Raw genomic sequence first — 18900 nt, forward strand, 5'->3', positions numbered from 1 at the left:
CACACACACACACCCTGCCGTGCCCCCCACCCAAAGGACTCGTAGTCCACAAGTTCAGGAACAGATTTAAAAGAACTTCATGAAAAATCCTAGAGCGTGTGTGTTGAGATCACCAAGGGGAACCAGACTCTTCTGTTATCTACAGCTCTCTAGAGATGCCTGCCAGACACTCTCGGGAGAAAGACGAGGCTTTCTACTCCCGTAAAGCGTTAGTCTTGGAAACCCACAGCAGTTCTACCCTGTCCTATTGCGTCGCTATGAGTTGGCATACACTTGATGGCAGTGGGTGGACTGATGAGTCGGGCACTCTTGGGCTGGGAGCTCTTCCTTCCCAAAGCCATCACCCTTTGAAGAAGGATCCAGAAAGAGCATCCAAAGCAAACTCCTTGTCTGCGTCTTTCTGTCTCTCTAGCTTGACTATAAGCAACCCAGAAGAGTAGGTGGTTGGAACTCCCCCTTCATTCTACTGATCAGGTCCCTCCAACCGCTTCCCAACTGCCTCCCATGGACAGGTAGATCTAACCATGGATAAATGCCTACTTTCGGAATCCAAAGGGCCTTTTTATGTGGGATAGCTATTGAGACTTACTGAAATTAAACAGAAAAAAATATTAAGTTATTCTCTTTTTAAAAAATAACAAACTCATGTATTAATATAAGCAACTTGTTTTAATGAAAATGATTATTCTCCCCACCCCCAAAAATGTAGATTAATGAGAAAGTGTCATTGCTCTATATTCTTCCAATTGTCTTTAATGGAAGGCAGGTTGTCATGTCTACTTCAATACATCACATACATCACACATCTTGTCGCCTCTGGAAAGCTCCACAGTACATGCATGAGAGAATGAAAGTGGAAGGTCAGGTAACATCTAGGTATGGTTATAAAATGAACTTTGACCTCCCTGATTGGGGGTGGGGTAGGGCCTTCAGACCACATGTTGAAAACTGCCAAGTAAGGTCAATGATAAGAGCTTTCATCTATGTGGATTCACCATGCTTTACAACTGGTTTTAAAGTGGCACCTCAAATAAATTCAGGGAAACAGAGCCTTGGGGAAGTGGAGCATCTGCCCTAGACTGACTCCATGGATGCAAACCCAGCGGTTTGGATAATAAACTGAACTCTCCCCGAGCTGCTTGACATAATTCCATCACCACGAAGGAAAGTTAGGCCACTTTGTTTCTGAAATAGAGCCAGAGTCTTCCTGGTAAAGCCTAGTTATAAAAATCACCAACAAAAGGCTGGAGTTTGGAGTGCATCCAGAGATGCCTCTTGAGTAAAGACGTGGCTATCTCCTTCCAAAAATGCCCGGTCTCTGAAAACCCACTGAAGTACTATGCTCCTTTGGCACAGTCAAGGTCCCGGAGAGTCAGTCTCCACTCAGTGACTAACTGGTTTGGTCTGGTTTCTCATAGAAAGCACATCCGCAAATGGTTGATGCCTTGCGACCTATTCCCGCAGCAGGAGAAAAATCACAGGCACTTACCGACTTTACAGTGGTTTTAATAGCACTGCCCCTTCCCTTCCTTCCTACAGGCTACTCCTAAGATACACAGAGGCTTTTTGTCTCTATCTGGTCCCACTATCTTTAACGATGAATTTCATACAAGAATAATGAGAGAATCCGAAAATTGTTCATCGGATTGTCCAAAGCACCACTTAGGGGAGTGGCTTAGGATTTTGACGAACAAACCCAATGCCAACAAGTAATTCTGCCCCAGGACAGCCCTGTACAAGCGAGCCGGTCTGCCCGCTGGAGTACAGAAGGCAGCACATCTTCCCCAGAGCCCTTATCACACTTTTCTCCCGAGGAGGGGCTGACGGGTTTGAACCACCAAAGGTGCCCTTTGCAGCCAAACACTGAACCACTGTGCCATCAGGGCTCCTAAAAACTAGCAATTCTTTTTTTTTTTTTCTTTCACAAAGTTTGCTACCTCCCCCATTAGTTGCATTTTAAACTGTTTGTCTTTCTACCCTTTAGAGAAGCGGTCAGCAATTTCCTCACTGCCCTCAGTTTGCAACGAAAGAGCCGAAATCAACAGCAAGTTCCTCATCCTGCGATTTCGGGGAACATCTGGGCGGCCCTCAGAATCGCGCTCTCGCTGATGGACCAGCCCGAGCTCTTTCAGGCAGCTAACCTTGGTGACCTGGATGTCCTCCTCAGAGCTTTCAACTTGGATCCTTGAAAGAGGAGAAGAGAAGGGGCCGGAGAAGCAGCAGCAGCCCTGCCTGTGTGCTTACTTGCCCTGAGAAATGCAAACTGGTTTTATTATGAATCTCAAAATAGAAATAGCAAATGCTCAAAAGGCCCTGGTCCTAGAACCCCAGGAAAATCCTACAGGCAGGGCCCAGTTTCTGTTCAGATGCAAAAGCACACACCGTTGTACATAGAGTTGAGATTGGGCCTGGAAGAATGGAAAGACGAGACGAACCAAGACACGGTGACTGTGTGTCAGGAGGGCTCTCTTCACAAATGGTGAGCACACTGCAAAGCAGGTCTTGGGGGGCGGGGGCAGTCTGTCCCCAGTTGCATCAAAGGAACCTGCTCACTGAGAAAGCAGTGCCTGGGACCCTGGAATCCTGACTGTGTCTGAACTGCCCTCCCGGGAGCGCCCTCTTTTACAAAATTGAACCTAGTTTGGGCCAATGGTGCATGCACATATATTAACTCTGGATTGCAGAGAGGCATTGCTTAAACCTGTTCCAATTTTAACCTCCACTGTAGCCCTTTGATTCCAGAGAGGGAGCTTTGCTGGCAAAAGCAATTCTTGCACTAGGAATTTTTGCTGTTCCCAGCGAAAACTTTTCTGGGACTGTATATCTGCACTTTACTCTCTCATTTATGCCTTGCTGGAGTTTTGTTTTGTTGCTCCAATTTTTAACTTGGGAGTGAGAGGTTTGAGAACTCTGCCTTGTTAGACCAACGGACCAAATAAAAACTTTCTGAAAGTAGTTTTTCCATAGTGTAGGGTTTTGAAGGCGTGTTTTTCTTAAAGCAGATAGGGCATAGGGTATAAATATGTCCAACACAGGACTGGTGCACACGCACCCTGAGACTGTGAACTTAAGCAAGGAGGTACTGTCTCTCCGTGTATTCTCTGCCGGAAGGAAGTTAGATGACATCCTGATTTCTCCTGGGGTCACGTTCCCTTGCTTAAGTGTCATATAATACTGGCTTTCTAACTGCCCTGCACACCAATAGTCTTTTAAACTGTTAATATTTGAAATGATATTTCTTAAGCGTGATGAATACACTTTTCCTAAAACTAATTTTCTTAGCTCCTCTAATGATCTGTGCTGCTCACCCTCTTTGCATTCTATGCGGTAAAAGACTGGTACTTTCTACCTAAAGGTGACTGGATGTCGGTGGTTGACTATGGCTGATGCATGCCCCTTTGGTTCTTATTTTGGATGCTGATCGACTACCAAGGATTTGCTGTTAGCAGTGGTATTGCATTTCATTGGTGACCTCCCACTTAGTTCTACAGAGTGGTGTGTGTGTGTGTGGGGTGTGTGTGTGTGTGTGTGTGTGTGTGTGTGTGTGTGTGTGTTAGAGCTGGGAAGTTATTTTGAAGGATAGCATTCTTTTTTACATAAATTAGAAAAATTCTTGCAAAATACTGACCCAGACATCATTTCACTCCTGATGAGTTCTAGGAAGTTGCCCCTGTTCTCCTTCGCTTGGTCTCCTCCCTTCCTCCAGACCCGTCCCCAAAGTAGTTTGTCACCGATTTTTCTTCCAGGTCTTGGGTAAGTAAAAGCCGGTTGAAGTCGGGATACGAATTGCCAAGCAAAATTTGGGGCCAAGTCAGTTCAAGTGACTGAAAATCAGCTTTTGCTTGGAGGGAAAGCACCCACGTACTGAGACCAGGAACTCTGGGTGTGGGTAGAACCCCTCTCCTCTGCGACACTTGGAGCCCTGGAGACTAGGAGATTGCTGGGGAGGTGTGTGTACGCGAGAGCACCTGTTCTGGTTTATAAAAATGAAGAGATGAGGGCACTGTGCTGCGTGCCATGTTTGGCCCTTCTTTGCCAATGTTCCCTTGGGCACAGGGACCACCTCAGGTGAGCATCAGGAGGCAGAGAAGTTTAAGGCACCACTGCCGGGCAATAAGGACACAACAGTTAAAATGCTCGGTGATGTAACTGAAAGGTCAGCAGTTCAGTTTCCATGAAAGAAAACACTTGGCGATCTGTTCCAGGAAATATGACAACTGAGAAAAACCTACGAGGCAGTTCTCCTCTGACACGGAGGCTCGCTGAGTTGGAATCAAGTTGACAGGACTCCTCCACAACCACCCAGTCTTGGCCGGCCTCTTTACTCTCTCAAAGTCAAGCCCAACACTATCTTCCAACGTGTGTTTTCTGTAGAATTTTCTGCATCCTTAGAAGCTGTGTAGGAAGGACCCGTGGGGGCCAATCTCCTACCAAGGGCATCTCCCTGCTTGGATTTTCCTGATGGCAAATCCTCCTCCCTTCACCCATTTCTTCTTCCTCCCTATCTCTGGAGTTCACTAGCTGATTCGGAGCCTGGAGACCCTCATAATCCCTTAGAAATCTTGGAAGAAAGAATTGAAAACAAACCTGGCAGGCTTTCTGTGTGTGGTACCATTCTACATTCCCTGAAGTAGCAGTTTTCAGAAATAATGGCAGGCTGTGTGCTTAGCCTCACTGGCACCATGAGACCAGTGAAAATGGAATGCCTGAGCAGGGTGTCAAGGTGGGGTGCTTTGGTTCAGTTTGATTGTGGTGGCAAATTTTTGTGGCCCGAGTTTTATTTTGCTGCCGAACACAAAGTAACTTCAAACTCGAAGGAGTTGTCTTCTGAAAAAAAAGACTCTTTTTTTTTTTTTTAATTCCCACCATGTATGTTTGCAGAACATTTGGTAGAACATTTTCCATTATATTTAGTGTCTCCGTCAGAAGCAAGATTTTCCTAAAACATCGTTGTCAGAAAGTCCGGAATCATTCATTGCCCAGGAGGAAAAGAGTAATACTTTTCAATGTTTTTTAAATAAAATTAAGTCGCAAGTTACTGAAAATTGAAGTAAAAAGCATACAGAAATAAGAGCGTCACCAGAAATGCAATAGCCCTCAAAAGAGTCTGCAATGCACACAGGGGTCTGTTTTGGTGGTTATCGTTTTTAAAACGTTTTTATTGTGCATCGGGTGAAGTTCGCAGAGAAGATCCCTTTTCCAGACAATGACTCAGACACATTTTGTTTCGTGTTCGTTGCAATCTCGATCCTGTAGTAGCACTTATCCCACTTCCTGCTCCTGTTTCCGTTTCTCCTTTCAGAAACTTTCTGAACTGTGTCATTCGGCAAAGACTGCCCTTTTGATCTCAAGTGGTTGATCCTAAGGTGTGCCCCCGCCCCCCCAGGGTTCTTGTTCCCCTTACAGGCCTTTCAGTTGGCTAAAAATTTCCAAACTTGAAGGATACCTAAGCGCCATAATCTTAGGGGTTCTACCAGCCTCTATCCAACCAGTAAACATGGACTTTTTTAAAAAATGATTTTGAGTGTTTCCACCTTTTGTCTCCCACTCTGTGCAGGATCTTCTAACGGGGCCCTTTTCAGAGCAGTTGGTCATTGTAGCTGGGTATCATCCATGGCTTCTGGTTTCAGGTTTGTGGAAAGTGATATTCGTGTTGTCCATTAGTCCACTGGACTAATTGTTTTCATGTCTCTTCCATTTTCTTCACTCAACTTTACTCCAGACCGGAAGAGACCCACAGCCGCGCCTTCAGCGGCTGCTCGTGAGCTTTTTAGCTCCCAGTCCCTACTAACCAATGTCAAACATTGTCTTTGTAGACTATGCCAGTTGACCCCAGTGTCCCCTAAGACAGTGTCCTGAGGCCCCAAGCCCAGCAATTCATTCCCGCAAGATGTTTGATTACTTCTGTTTCCATAACTTTGCCACCTCTGTGCTCCACCACATTCCTGGTATAGCTGTTAGTTTTCCCCTTAACATACAAATGGATTTTTCAGGCACAACTGCTTTTGGTAACCTATCCTCAGGGCTTGAAATGGTCTCCTGAACGACTCCTCCCATTTGAAAGGCTAAGATGTTCTCTCGGCTCCCTTATGAGACTTCATTGAGTTCCTTGTTTTCTTGTGTCCGAGATATCTGAGAGCCCTTAGATAATGGTATATCCCCGTAGAATGGCTGCTCAATAGCATGGGGCATTGAGGGACCTCACTGGTAGGTTGGACGACAGTTCAGAGGAAGCCAGGGATCACTGCTGAATTACAAAATGTGTCATAACGATTTCTGGTTGTATTCCTATGCGTTGCTGTGTCTCAGCAGTGAGAAGGAATAAGGGATCCCCTTATGGGGTTAATCATCTTGATTCCTCTTTCCTTTCACATTCTGCCAAGAGCACTCTCCGTGGCTCTGACAGAAGGCAGCTCTTTCCCACCACAAGACTTTAATAGAACACTCTGGGCTTTGCACTCTCATCTTAACTGGAATTCATCTAGGATGGTAAACTGTTGATGCATAACGGGGCAGGAGTGCCCAGGAAATGCTCGCTTTTTCAGTTTTATGGCACCTTCTTCATTCTCTTCTGTAAACGAACTCTTGTGCTGAATCATAGATCCAGGCTTACACCCTGGCACTAGATAAATATCCTCCTGGTCTGTTCTAGACAAGCAAGACTGGAACACCATTTTATCTAGTGCCAAGAGCTCCCAAACACATGGTTTTGCTATGGCCCTGCCTGTGGCCCCTGAATCCATTCGACAAGAGGAGACTGTACCTAGATGCGTTGTCATTGTCACTGTGGTTGTTGCTGCCGTCATCGTGATGATTCTGTTATCCCTTGACATGCTTCTAGAAGCACTTTAGAAACAGGGTATTCCGAAGGTGTCCCTTGTGTGCCATTGTGTTGAGGTCTCCGATTTTGGAAATTATTACCCATGTGCACACAAGAAGTCAACTTTGTAAAGTCATGTCACCGTCATTCCCAAACCTGATTTTACTTCCCAGACATCCTTGTCATCTCAGTATTTATAAAATTGGTTGGAAGTGAACTGTTTTGAACTAAGAAGTAGACACATATATATTTTTAAAGAGTGTCCATAGATGAACTCTGACATACGTCTGTAAAAAATAAGTTTTAAAAAGTAAAACATATAACCTCAGGTACAATGATATCGCATGCATTAGTACTTGCAAATCTGCCTACTCAAATATTAACCAAAGCATGCAATATAACTTTGCTGAATGTAAATGTATCCAGTGCATGATTAATCTCACCGGTTAGCTTTTTATTGCTCCTAGACAAGGAAGCAGTTACATGAACTGTGTGTTGCCATCCCTCCATTCTCTGTTAGCGTCCTATCCTTCAGTCTTTTCCTGTCATCACACTGAACTTTACAGATGTCGATGGTCAAACATCTGGCATGTGCAGTGTGCAGCCAGTGCCAAACGAATCCTGAGGGATTCAGATACTGAGACATCTGAAAGTTTTTCTAAAAACACACACACGAGACTTCTGAGGCACAAGAGATCCAAACGGGAACCAAGACCCATGTGTCTGTTTGTCCGAAACTAAATCACATGATCGCCTCTGCATATACATTTTGGGGTTCTAAATTCTGGACAGTCCATTTCCAATGTTTCCTAAAATTCTGGGAATAAATTGGAAGTACTGATAGGCTAAGTAAGGTAGAAAGATGGGGAGTAATGTCCAACTTATGAAAATCCTAACAAGACAAAGTGAACCTGAGGTCTTTAAACAGGTTTCTGTAGATGGCATGTAGCTAGTGTATGAAGGACGGGTGTGAGGAGTGCAGGCGTGTCCCAGCCCTGCTGGTGCTTGTGCGGCAGGCGGGCCCCTGGAGAAAGTGCACTAGGTGAACACACAAGAATTACGTCAGGGTGAAAAGGTGATTTCAAGTTGACTCAGAACCAACCCTCCTGAAGCCCTCGCACTGCCACTTTCTGTAGCTTCGGTGTTAGGTGGAAACACAGACAAAAGGGCTGGAACTAGTGACAGCAAAGCTAAGCCTGACAAGGGGGTCTCTCTCATGTGACCAACTCTGCCACCCCTTCCTACACTCTACAATCCACACACACACACACATAGCTGAGCTCAGACTGAATTCACTGAACACACAGCAAGACCTTTATGTGGGGACATGAGACAGTGACGAAAAAGGTAGAAAATGAAAATGGGAAGTTTAACAAACTCTCTTGTAGGATTTGCCTTGAATAAAGCTTCTACTAACCTACAAACTATGCAAACACACCCCAATAACCCCCTTTGAGAAAAAGAGCCCGCTCTGGGAACGTTTCCTCGGGACTTCCTTCTCTGCAGAAGAAAACGAGCGGGCAATGCGTGCCAGAGTTTCCATAAAACCTGATGGGTGCCGTGCGGCAATTTTAGAAAACTGCGTTCAAAATCTATTAAAAGGGAACAAAAGTATGGGGTGATTGTATGCTGAACAATAAAATGCATCGTGTTTGTGTCCCCCCCTACTTTTAATTTCCCGGAGAAGGATGCAACATCAAAGGAGTCGTGCATATCTACATTCAACTAGCTAATCTGGACTGTTCACTGAGACATACAGAAAGCTTTTGCAGGAATAATCAACGTGTTTAAAAAGCTTTTGCAACGATAAAAAAGTTGTACCATGTGAGAAATGTGTTCGTGATGCATTATGTTACCAGTGATAAGAGAACATAGAGCACATCTAAATTTTTAACAAACTTCCTGTCATTCCTGCCCCCTCGCCACCATGTCATCTAACCCAACACGTCCCCTCCCATTCTTCATTGATCAAATTTGTTTACATTGGTTGGAGGAAAAAAAAAAGGCAGACCCAATTAGTTTAGCAAACTTTTTACAACCTGTAACAGGCATTTATTTATTAACTCTTTAGAAAAGACATATTTCTATCTATTTTGTATATCTATGAATATTATAAATCTAAACAGAAAATCTTGTTTAGAAACAGTCTGTGATGCTTCCTCGTGCCCAATGTTCACATCTTAGGGGTTCATTTTCAAGCTGAAATAGACAACAACAAAAGAATTACTTTAAATGTTTACATTGCTTCTCCAAAATAATGCCAACCCAAATTAAGTGACCTGTAATAAATGAATGCCAACTGGTGGGGAGAGGGGGGAAGTAAAGGTTATTTGGCGTAGGTAGTGATACTGTATCTGTGTACTTAGTGAAATATTATGTATCGTCGCACAACTCTGTTGGGAATTAAAGCTTCAATTTATTATTCATTCCCTGCATTGCTTTTTTAAATAAAATTACTACCATTAAAAAATAACCACTTATCATACCAATGTGTTTACTCAGCTAGTTTATCATTTGCATATTACCAAGATTAAGGTAGTATTTTTGTACGATTAGTGGAAGCATGCCTTCCCTTTTTCACATTATTAAATTGTATTTATATTTGTGCGATTTTAAACTATGTTTTCAAATAAACTTTGTGGCTTCAGGGTCTCTTCAGGAATCTTTCAAAGTGAGGTTGGGGGAATCCGAATCGCTTTGAAGCAAAGGAACCCATTTTTACTACTGGCTACTAGTCCTATTATTGAATATCACGATGTATGATTTCGCATGAGTTATTTGGAAATCTGGAATGCATTTTTAGAGATAAAACAAAGCTTTAAAATCTTCCTTCTTTGTTAATTTTTTAAGAACTAAAATACTATTTAACCTGAATTGGATTTTGTGATTTTTTTTAGAATAAACTATCAAAATCTATTTTGGTGTTAGGGTCTTTTTTAACCACCACCAAGAAAATAGTCAAGAAAGATGCACACACTTTCAACTTGTGCAATGGCTAAGCGCTGGCTTCAAACCAGTTTGAACTCAACAAAGTGCTGCGTGGGAGAAAGATGGGTGGCCTGCTCCGGTAAAGATGCGTCTGGAAACCCCGGTGGGGCAGTTCTACTCTGTCACACGAGTGAGATCAATGTCACGGTCTTTATGGGCAGGTGCTGCTCTCGGGGTGGACACGGGTCAGTGAACCACACCAGCCTTGCCCCAAACATGCTTATGTTTGGTGGAGGAAAGCCACAAAGCCTTCAACAAATCTCACCCTGGGCTGAGAAGTGCTAGCACAAGGCCACACAGGGTTTGATGGGTGGCATGGGGGCCTCTTCTATCTATAGGGGGTCAGGAAAGGTTTCTCTTAGCAGGTGGTGCCTTGGTTGAGAACTGATTGACAAAAAGGAGCCAGCCAAGGAAGTAGAAGAGAGACCAGCACTCCTAGCAGAGCCAACAGCGGGCACCAGGTGGCATTTCAAGAGTGGGCTGGCAGGTGGGGTGTCCAGTGTGGTGAGAGTGCGAGGAGGGGAGAGCAAGAGGAATGCACGGGCATGGTGGGCAGATGACAGGGCACCTCTCTTGGCCTGCAGATAGAGGTGTGCCCCCAAGCCCCAAGCAGCGGAGAGATGCCAATCACACGGAATTTCCTGTGTTCCCATCCCAAGATGGTTATTCCCTTACATGCTGGGGTGACCAGCTGGTGAAGGACCGGCCTTGGTGCCAGGAGCACCGTACTTTCCACAGTTTGCAGCTCCATGGCTTCCTCTGGGAGAGTCAGCTGCTGTCTTTCTTCGCCTACCTCCGTAGTCATGAATGGATGATCCTCCACGCCAGCCCACCCCAGCCCCATCCCGCCCTGCTGGCCTGCTGCTTCACTTTTATCTCTGCCACCCCCAGTCTCTTCAGGGACTTTTTCTTTTCAAGTTGAAGCTAGATTTTGTTATTTGCATATATTAATTTCTTAAACATAGATCTATAAAAGTAGCTCAATGTTTAAAGAGTTGTTTCCATTTCTTGATAAGATTACCTAAGGTAATACCTCTATTACACAACTAATTCTAAGGTCCAAAGGATGTGTGTGTGTGTGTGTGTTTCCCATTCACACCCGATAATAAATAACATTACCTAGTAATCTTAAGGAGCCCCAGTGGCATAGTAGTTCCAAATAGGGCTGCTAACTGCAAGGTCAGCAGTTCAAAACCACCAGTGGCTCCGAGGGAGAAATATGAGGCTTTCTACTCCCATAAAGAGTTGCAGTCTCGGGATGCAGAACAAAAAATCATATCAATGTGAACGAAGGGGAGTGCAAAGTGGAGACCCAAAGCCCATCTGTAGACAGCTGGACTTCCCCTTACAGAAAGATCACAAGGAAGAGACGAGCCCATCAGGGTGCAGTTTAGCACAGATGAAATACACAACTTTCCTCTAGTTCTTTAATGCTTCCTTCCCCCCACCCCCACCATCGTGACCCCAATTCTGCCTTACAAATCTGGCTAAACCAAAGCATGTACCTGGTACAGATAAGAGCTCACAACACAGGGAATCCAGGGCAGATAAAGCCCTCTGGACCGATATTGAGAGTAGCAATACCAGGAGGGGAAGGGGAAGGTGGGGGAAGAAAGGGGGAACCGATCACAATGATCTACATATAACCCCCTCCCAGGGGGAGAGACAACAGAAAAGTGGGTGAAGGGAGACATCAGTCAGTGTAAGACATGGAGGGAAAAAAATTTATAAATTATCAAGGGCTCCTGAGGGAGGAAGTGTGGTGGGGGCGGGGATGAGCTGATACCAAGGGCTCAAGTGGAAAAAAAAAAGAAAAGAAAATGATGATGACAACCTATGTACAAATGTGCTTGACACAATAGATGGATGTATGGATTGTGGTAAGAGCTGTACAAGCCCCCAGTGATTTTTTTAAAAAGAGGAGTGGCCGTCTCGGAAACTCACAGGGGCAGTTCTACCCTGTCCTTTAGGGTCACGGTGATTCAGAATTGACTCAAAGACAATGAGTTCATTTGTAATCCTCGGCAATCACCTTAATGCCTCAAACCTTAGGGACTGGTGGCTGGTGTTTTGTATTCTGTACTGTGGAACTAGACTGCTGGTTTGCAGTAAGTCCTGTCCTTGAATTTGTTCCCCTGCGTCTGGAAGGGTGGAGACAAGCAGTACAGTGGGCGCAGTGTTCCTCGGCCCTGAGAGGGGAGCTCAAAAGCAGCCAGCGCTGACTGAAACGTAGCACGACTAGGCATGGGAGGTTCTGTGGTAAAAGCCTCAGCTTTCGAGACAGACATGGGTTGGATTCCCAGCCGATGCATCTCGTGTGCAGTCACCACGCATCTGTCAGCAGTGCCCAGATGCTGTACAAGATTCAGCCGATCTACTTCTAAAACTCAGCCAACAGGAGCCCCGTGGAGCACAGCAGCCTGCTCTCCCACTGTGACACGAGGAGTCACCTTGATTGGGGGACCCACGTGATGGCAGGAACAACCATCAGAGGAGGAGGATGCTAAGCTGGATGGTGCCCTTCCTGCCACTGTTCTCCCCTTGGGTACCTCCGGTCCCTTGCCTGTGCGCTAAGAAGACTTTACTCAGTCCATAATCAATGCTGCTGCAGAAAATGCAACACAAATAACTGTGCTGGGTTGAGAGAGAAAAAAAATCAAAGCCTTCGTAGATTAAAAACTGCCTAAAGATCACAGATTGTAACTTATAAAACCTGGCCCGGCCAAATAAAGGCTTGATGGAAATAAGCAAGAGTTGCCTAAGACTACTCATAGTAAAGTCGGCTGGCAATTGATTTCAAATTGAACCCAATGGAAATAAATAGCTACAAAAGAAAACTTAGAAACCACAAGAGTTTATCGGAATAAGGCCTGAAAAACTAACTGATGACTCAGATTGTCCTCAAAAAGAATGAACTGAGTCGATACCAATTAAACTAATGTCACTTCAACGAGACAGGAAAATGTATATGCTTGGGAAGAGTTCCAACTGTCTAACTATTTCACATCACCTCCTCTCCCCTCCAACGCCCAAGCCCCCTCATCCTCATTCTCAGCACATGGTTTTGCTTCCTGTTTGGCTGAGAAAATTAAAACTGGCAGGAAAGAAGTCCCACGCCCTCCACCTCCACCATCCACACTCCCGATCTCTGAGAGCAGGTCTCCCGAGGCCCTGCCTGCTTAAGTTCAGTGCCTACTTTGGCACCGGCTCGCATCACCTCTCGCCTACTCAAGGACATCGAACCAGCCATTCAATCCTCTCTCCTATCTGAGGGGCTCTGTTGGCACAGTGGTTAGAATGCTAAGCTGTGAACTGAAAGGGAAGTCAGTTCAAACCCACCAGCCGCTCTGTGGCAGAAGGATGCCTTAGTCTGTGTCTGATGCCACATTTGATCTATTTGACCAGGGTTTCCTGTGCCTTGGAGTCCCCAGGTGGTGCAAATGGTTAGCATCCTCAGAGGCTAACTGAATAATTGGTGGTTCGAGGCCACTCAAGGCAGTGTGGAAAGGCCTGATGATCTACTTTTGAAAATCCATCATTGTAGCAGATGGTGTAAGATATGAAAATTATATTTTACAATTTATCAAGGGGTCATGAGGGTGGAAGGGTGGGAATAAAAGAGGATCTGATACCAAGGGCTCAGGCAGAAAGGAAATGTTTTGAAAAGGATGATGGCAACATATGTACAAATGTGCTCGATACAATGGATGTACAGAATATTATGAGAGCTGTAAGTGCCCCCAATAAAATGATTTTTTTTAAATCACATAGCTGATAGATGAGCCCAAATTAAAATTTACATACTAATTCTAAACCTGGTTCCTTTTTGCTACTTTATGCTCCTGTAATCCCTTTCTTTAAAAAGAAGACAAAAATAAAATGAGCTTCAGCTAACAAAAGAAGAAGTAGAAAATCCATTACTAAGGAGGAAGAGGAGGAGAAGAAGGACAAGGATCAGGAGAAGAAGAAATAGAAAATCCGTCACTGAGACGCACCTGGAGGCCAGCTCCACGCTGGCACAGATGGGCTTGCCATGAACCAGCACCAACTCCTGGTGGATCTGGGTCCGTGTCTTATTTCTTATATTCAACAAACAAAAATGCCCAAACCCTTCTCCTGACCTCACCCCACTTCTCCTGTCCGCCACCACTCACTTCTTTACTTCCCTTGGTGACAGACTCACCTGCACTGACCGTCTGTGGTGCCTCTCCTCCCTTGAAGCAACTCCTTCCCCCATTCTCCAAAACGGTTCCACCAAGTGCACCCATCGTCTCCAGCTTCCTCTATCCCACTCTGACGGGAGATCATTCCCACCTCCTGCAGACACTCTTCCCTAAGCATCCACTTCCAGGAACCCAGGGAGTCCTTAACCAGCTTTCTCCGAGTCCTTCAGCGGCTCCTTCCCTCAACCCCTGGTCACCAGCTACTTCCTCCCTATTCTCCCTTTGTTAGTAATCGCACTGAATCTCAGGGCTTGGAAGACCAGCTAGAAGCTAACGAATCCCAGATCGGCAGTACAATCCTTTCTCCCAAAACACAACATCCGCCACGGGGTCAACTGGGTATTTTAAACTCAACACATCCAACATCAGACTCCTGATCACTTTCCCCTCCTCCCAAACCTGCCCATCTTACAAAAAATAAATAAAAAAATCTAGACCTACTGTCATCCAGCCAACTCCACCACATAGCAACCTTACCCAACAGTCTAGAAACTGCCCCATAGGGTGTCCAAGGCTGTCAACCCTTATGGAAGCAGACAAGGTTCGAACTATGGACCTTTTTGGGTTGGCAGCTGAGTGCTGTAACCACAGGGCAAGGGCTCCTTTTCCTATCTTAAGAAAAAATAAATAAATGCTGCCAGTGAGTCCCTGCTGACTCACAGTTCGACTCTCTTCCAAAACCAAACCCGTGCACTGCCACGGAGCAGATGCGCGTTCACAGTGACCTGAGAGGACAGAGTAGAACTGCACCCGGGGGGATCTGGGATTAAGTCTTTAGGAGAGTAGAAAGCCTCCTCTCTCTCCTGTGGAGCAGTTGGTGGTGTCGAACTGCTGTGGAGGGTCGCAACCCATCATGTAACCACATGCAACCAAGGCTCTGAACACCATCATAGTGGATAGCAAATGCCTTTCTCCCATTGTTTTTGGGACAAAATCGAAGGGGTCAGTCTTAACTCCATTCATGCCTTACAGCCTGCCTCAAGTCTGTCAGAACAGTTTGTTGGTCTTACCTCCGTTTGTTGGTCTTACCTTAAGGTAAGTCTGTTGGTCTTACCTTCCGGCCTTTCGAGAATCTGAACAGCTTCTCATGATCCCCACTGATGTCATTCCATCTAAGCCACCATCTTTCCTCCCCCCCAATACAAGAGCCTTTCCACGGCGCTCCTAAGGAAAGAGCAACACTTCAGACATGTGGGCCAGCTCAGGGCACGCCTCGGCTCAAGACGGGACATTGACTCCCCATTGTACGACTGCGTCAAGCTCACCCAATGGCCTTGAAACAGGGCCCCTTACTGACTTCCTCATAGCGTGGCTCAAATCTTACCTCTAAATCAATCGCTCTCAACCTTCCTAATGCCGCGACCCTTTAATACAGTTCCTCATGTTGTGGTGACCCCCATGAAATTATTTTTGTTGCTACTTCATAATTGTAATTTTGCTTCTGTTATGAATCGGGCAGCCCCTGTGAAAGGGTTGTTCGACTCCCTCAAAGGGGTCTCGACCCACAGGTTGAGAAACGCGGTTCTAAATGAAGTCTTTCCCAAGTACCCCATTCAGTCCCGCAAAAATATGCCCTCCCCTTTTCCCATAGCACTAATCTCAGTTAAGCTATTACATGATGAACTTAAACTGTACCTTGACAGTGTCTCCCCCTGCTGGAAAATAATCTCAAGAAGGGCATGATGGTCTCTGTCTCTTTTGTCCACTGAGACATTCCAGGAACATGACTGCCCACACTGAATCGATGTTGGCATAATTCTTTTTTTTTTAATTCTGAAACCAAGTCTTGACAGGAAGGCTCCTCCTTAGCGTCAAAATGAGTGCTAAGTGGGTTAAAATGGTGATGGAAAGCCATCCAGCAAAAATGTCCATTGAGTACCAGACCATGCTAGAAGCTTTAATCACTCTTGTCCTATTGTGTTCTTTGTACAGATAAGATTGGGGCTCAGAGTATCCAGCGTGTAGCAATGCTGCACTCAAGACTATATGCCTCACTCTAGCCACTAAATCACCCTGCTTTCCCCACCTCACCTCACCTCCCTTAACCCTGACCTCACTGAAAGACTTACCTGCTAGAGTTTTTAAACGACTGGCTGCATTATAGATGCGATTCGTTCTCTCTCCTCAATATGCCCCCTACAACTGATGCTTGTCCCTGACGACATTTGAAGAGCAGGATCATCCCCTCTAACGGCTCATGGACACATCGGGAAACTCTCCCACCGGCCTGATGGAGCACAGCGAGGGGAGGAACCGGACGGGAAAGCATCCCCCGTCACTGCCTCATAAGTCATCCCTCACCATCCCAGTCATTTCTTTCTTGTACCCTGCTCACCAAAACACCCAGTGCACCACCGACACTGGGTGTTTTCTTTGTTGTTTTAAAAATATCCTGTTACGGGGAGGGAGGGGAAAAATGAGGACCTAATGTCGGGGATTTAAGTGGAGAGAAAATGTTTTGAGAAACGATGTACAAATGCGCTTTACACAATTGATGTGTGTATGGATTGGGATAACAGTTGTATGAGCCCCTAATGAAATGTTAAAAAAATAAAAATAAAGGAAAAAAGAAAAAAATATATATCCTGTTAGCTGTGCTGTACAACCAAAGAAAAGACTGCCTGGCCCTGCCCCATCCCTACAGCCCGTTGGGGAGAGGATTGTTGTGCTCCACCTGGTTTTCATTGGCTGATTTTCAGGAGACCAGCAGGCCTTTCTTCCTCCCCTTTCATCTGCATCTGGAAGCTCGGCTGAATCCGCTGAGCATTATGGCATCACTTGGGCTTCCACTGGCAGCCGAGGGATGGGGGGCACTGGGCACAAGATTCACTGGCCTGGAACCACCCCTGCCCTCTTTAAATAAATGGGTTCATTTATTTTACATTCTGAGCACTAAATGGGTGTGTTTTAAAGATGGAATTAATATACTCTAAGTGCTTAAGAAGAGTAATCCACTCCCTCTCCCAGCTTTCCACCCCCACATACACATCTCCATGATGTCCAAATCCTAATGCCCGAAACCTGTGCATCTCTTACCGAACATGGCAAAGGGGAGTTGGTAGATGTGAAGGGCCTCGCGATGGGAAGATGACTCAAGATTAGCTGCAGGGACTCGATGTCATCACAAGGCTCGGTATATTAGGGAGGCGGGAGGGCCGGACAGGGCCAGAGCAGAGGTCAGAAGGGGGCCGTTGCTGGAGGGCCATGGTTTGGCCAAACAACGAGGATGGAATTTCCAGTAGCTGGAAAGGGAACAGATGCTGCCCCAGGGCCGACGGCTCCTGCTGCCACCCCAATCATCGCAGCCTCCGCAGACCCACTGTCATACTCTGACCTTTAAAGCAGTAGGATTGATGTGACGCTTCAGTCCCTAAATGTGTGGCCGTTTGGTGTTGCAGCAGCCTGAGGAAAAGTGGCCTCCGAGGAAGGAGGGAAGATTCCCAGTCCCTCGGGATAACCAGCGCGGAGTCTGCTTCTATCTGGGTGGAGAAAGGAATCTGCAAGCCACAAGTCAAGCAACCACCTGGGACTTCACCTGATCCCAATAGCAGAGTACGTCAAAAAGACCCATGTGAGACCCCTCCTTCTCAGGGGTCCCATCTCTGGTTCTTCCCAAGGAGGAGAAGCTGCAAACGGCAGGATCCGTCGAGGGCATTTTTTCCAAAGCAAAAAAAAAAAACAAAAGAGCCATCCAGGGACCTCCGATTGGGAGAATAGCTTTTAATTCGAAAACAACTGAAGCAATAAATCATCCATCTCTCATTCCATCACAAGCAAGTACGCTCCCCAAACACCTATGAATATTTTAAACAGCAGCTGTGACTAGTGCAAGGTAAAATAAACACAAGCTCTTTCGGGAGCCAACATCCAAACCTGCTGGGCAGGGGTGGGCACGGGCCCAGAAGCGGCACGTCTGGAACAGCAGGATGTGCACAGTATTCCAACACAACCAGTTTAAACAGACTCCACCCTGCCTGGGGAGGGGAACCACAGAGAATGTTGCACCAAGGGAAACAGGTATGGCCCACACCCTCATGTGGCCATTGTCCTCGGCACCTGGGAGATGTTTGAAAAATAAGGGGAAAGGTGGCGACTTCTAAACAAAGCTGAAGACAACAAATTTAAGACTCTTAGACTTTGGATGTGTAATGGGAGGCTCGTATGTATTAAGCAGCACAGTAGGTTGAGTGCTGGGCTGCTAACAGCACAGTAGGCTCTTCAGACCCACCAGCTGTTCCTTGGGAGCAAAATGTGGCTACCTGCTCTCATAAAGATTTATAACCTAGGAAATCCTACTGGGAGGTTCTACTCTGTCCTATAAGGGGCTGTGAGAATTTCCTTGATGGCAGTGGGTTTGGTTTTGATGGGTTTGTATGTCTTGGTTTTAGGAACGGAAATCTGCTTTCGAAAGGGTGTTCTCTGCTTTACAATGTTCTTGACTTCTGCAGAATTACATGTATTGATCTCTCAACATGGATGCTTCACAGAACGATTTCTTACCTTTGACATCAGCTGCCTAGAGCCTATGGCAATGCTGTCCAACAGATGTATAATGTGAGTCTCATCCACATTGTAAAGTTTGGAGGAGCCTCATTCAAAGAGGTAAAAAGGAATCAGTGAACTTAACTTTTACACATCCAATTGCAACCCAGTATACCCAAAATATTACCCTTCTTACACTCAGCCGATGTTAAGTGTAAATACTGGTCCAATAGCTTACATTTTGGTACTTAAATCTGACATGTCCTGTACACGTACATCACATCTCTGTTTGGAGGACTCCTTTTCTACATGTGGTTATTGATCATTGTGCTGGGCAGCAGAAATCTAGAGGATGTTGATATCACGATCATTTACCAAACATCGAAA

General features: G+C 45.7%; 2 protein-coding genes across 8 annotated transcripts in view; one reads left to right on the forward strand and one right to left on the reverse strand.

The window, feature by feature from the left end:
* PEX5L (peroxisomal biogenesis factor 5 like) overlaps window positions 1-9736 on the forward strand; it is a 290701-nt gene extending 280965 nt beyond the window's left edge. For all 7 annotated transcript variants that reach the window (XM_045295107.1, XM_045295110.1, XM_045295111.1 and 4 more), the window contains one exon: window positions 1985-9736. In XM_045295107.1, the coding sequence (XP_045151042.1) occupies window positions 1985-2189 (205 nt within the window). In that variant the 3' untranslated portion in view covers window positions 2190-9736. The remainder of the gene's footprint in view (window positions 1-1984) is intronic.
* Window positions 8840-18900, reverse strand: part of USP13 (ubiquitin specific peptidase 13) — a 130974-nt gene continuing 120913 nt past the window's right edge. The window contains exon 21 of the mRNA XM_045295104.1: window positions 8840-9019. Coding sequence (XP_045151039.1) covers window positions 9001-9019 — 19 coding nt within the window. The 3' untranslated portion in view covers window positions 8840-9000. The remainder of the gene's footprint in view (window positions 9020-18900) is intronic.

Source organism: Echinops telfairi, unplaced genomic scaffold (genome assembly GCF_000313985.2).
Source record: "Echinops telfairi isolate 266 unplaced genomic scaffold, ASM31398v2 ScPeMD7_4225;HRSCAF=4972, whole genome shotgun sequence".
Classification (NCBI taxonomy): domain Eukaryota; kingdom Metazoa; phylum Chordata; class Mammalia; order Afrosoricida; family Tenrecidae; genus Echinops; species Echinops telfairi.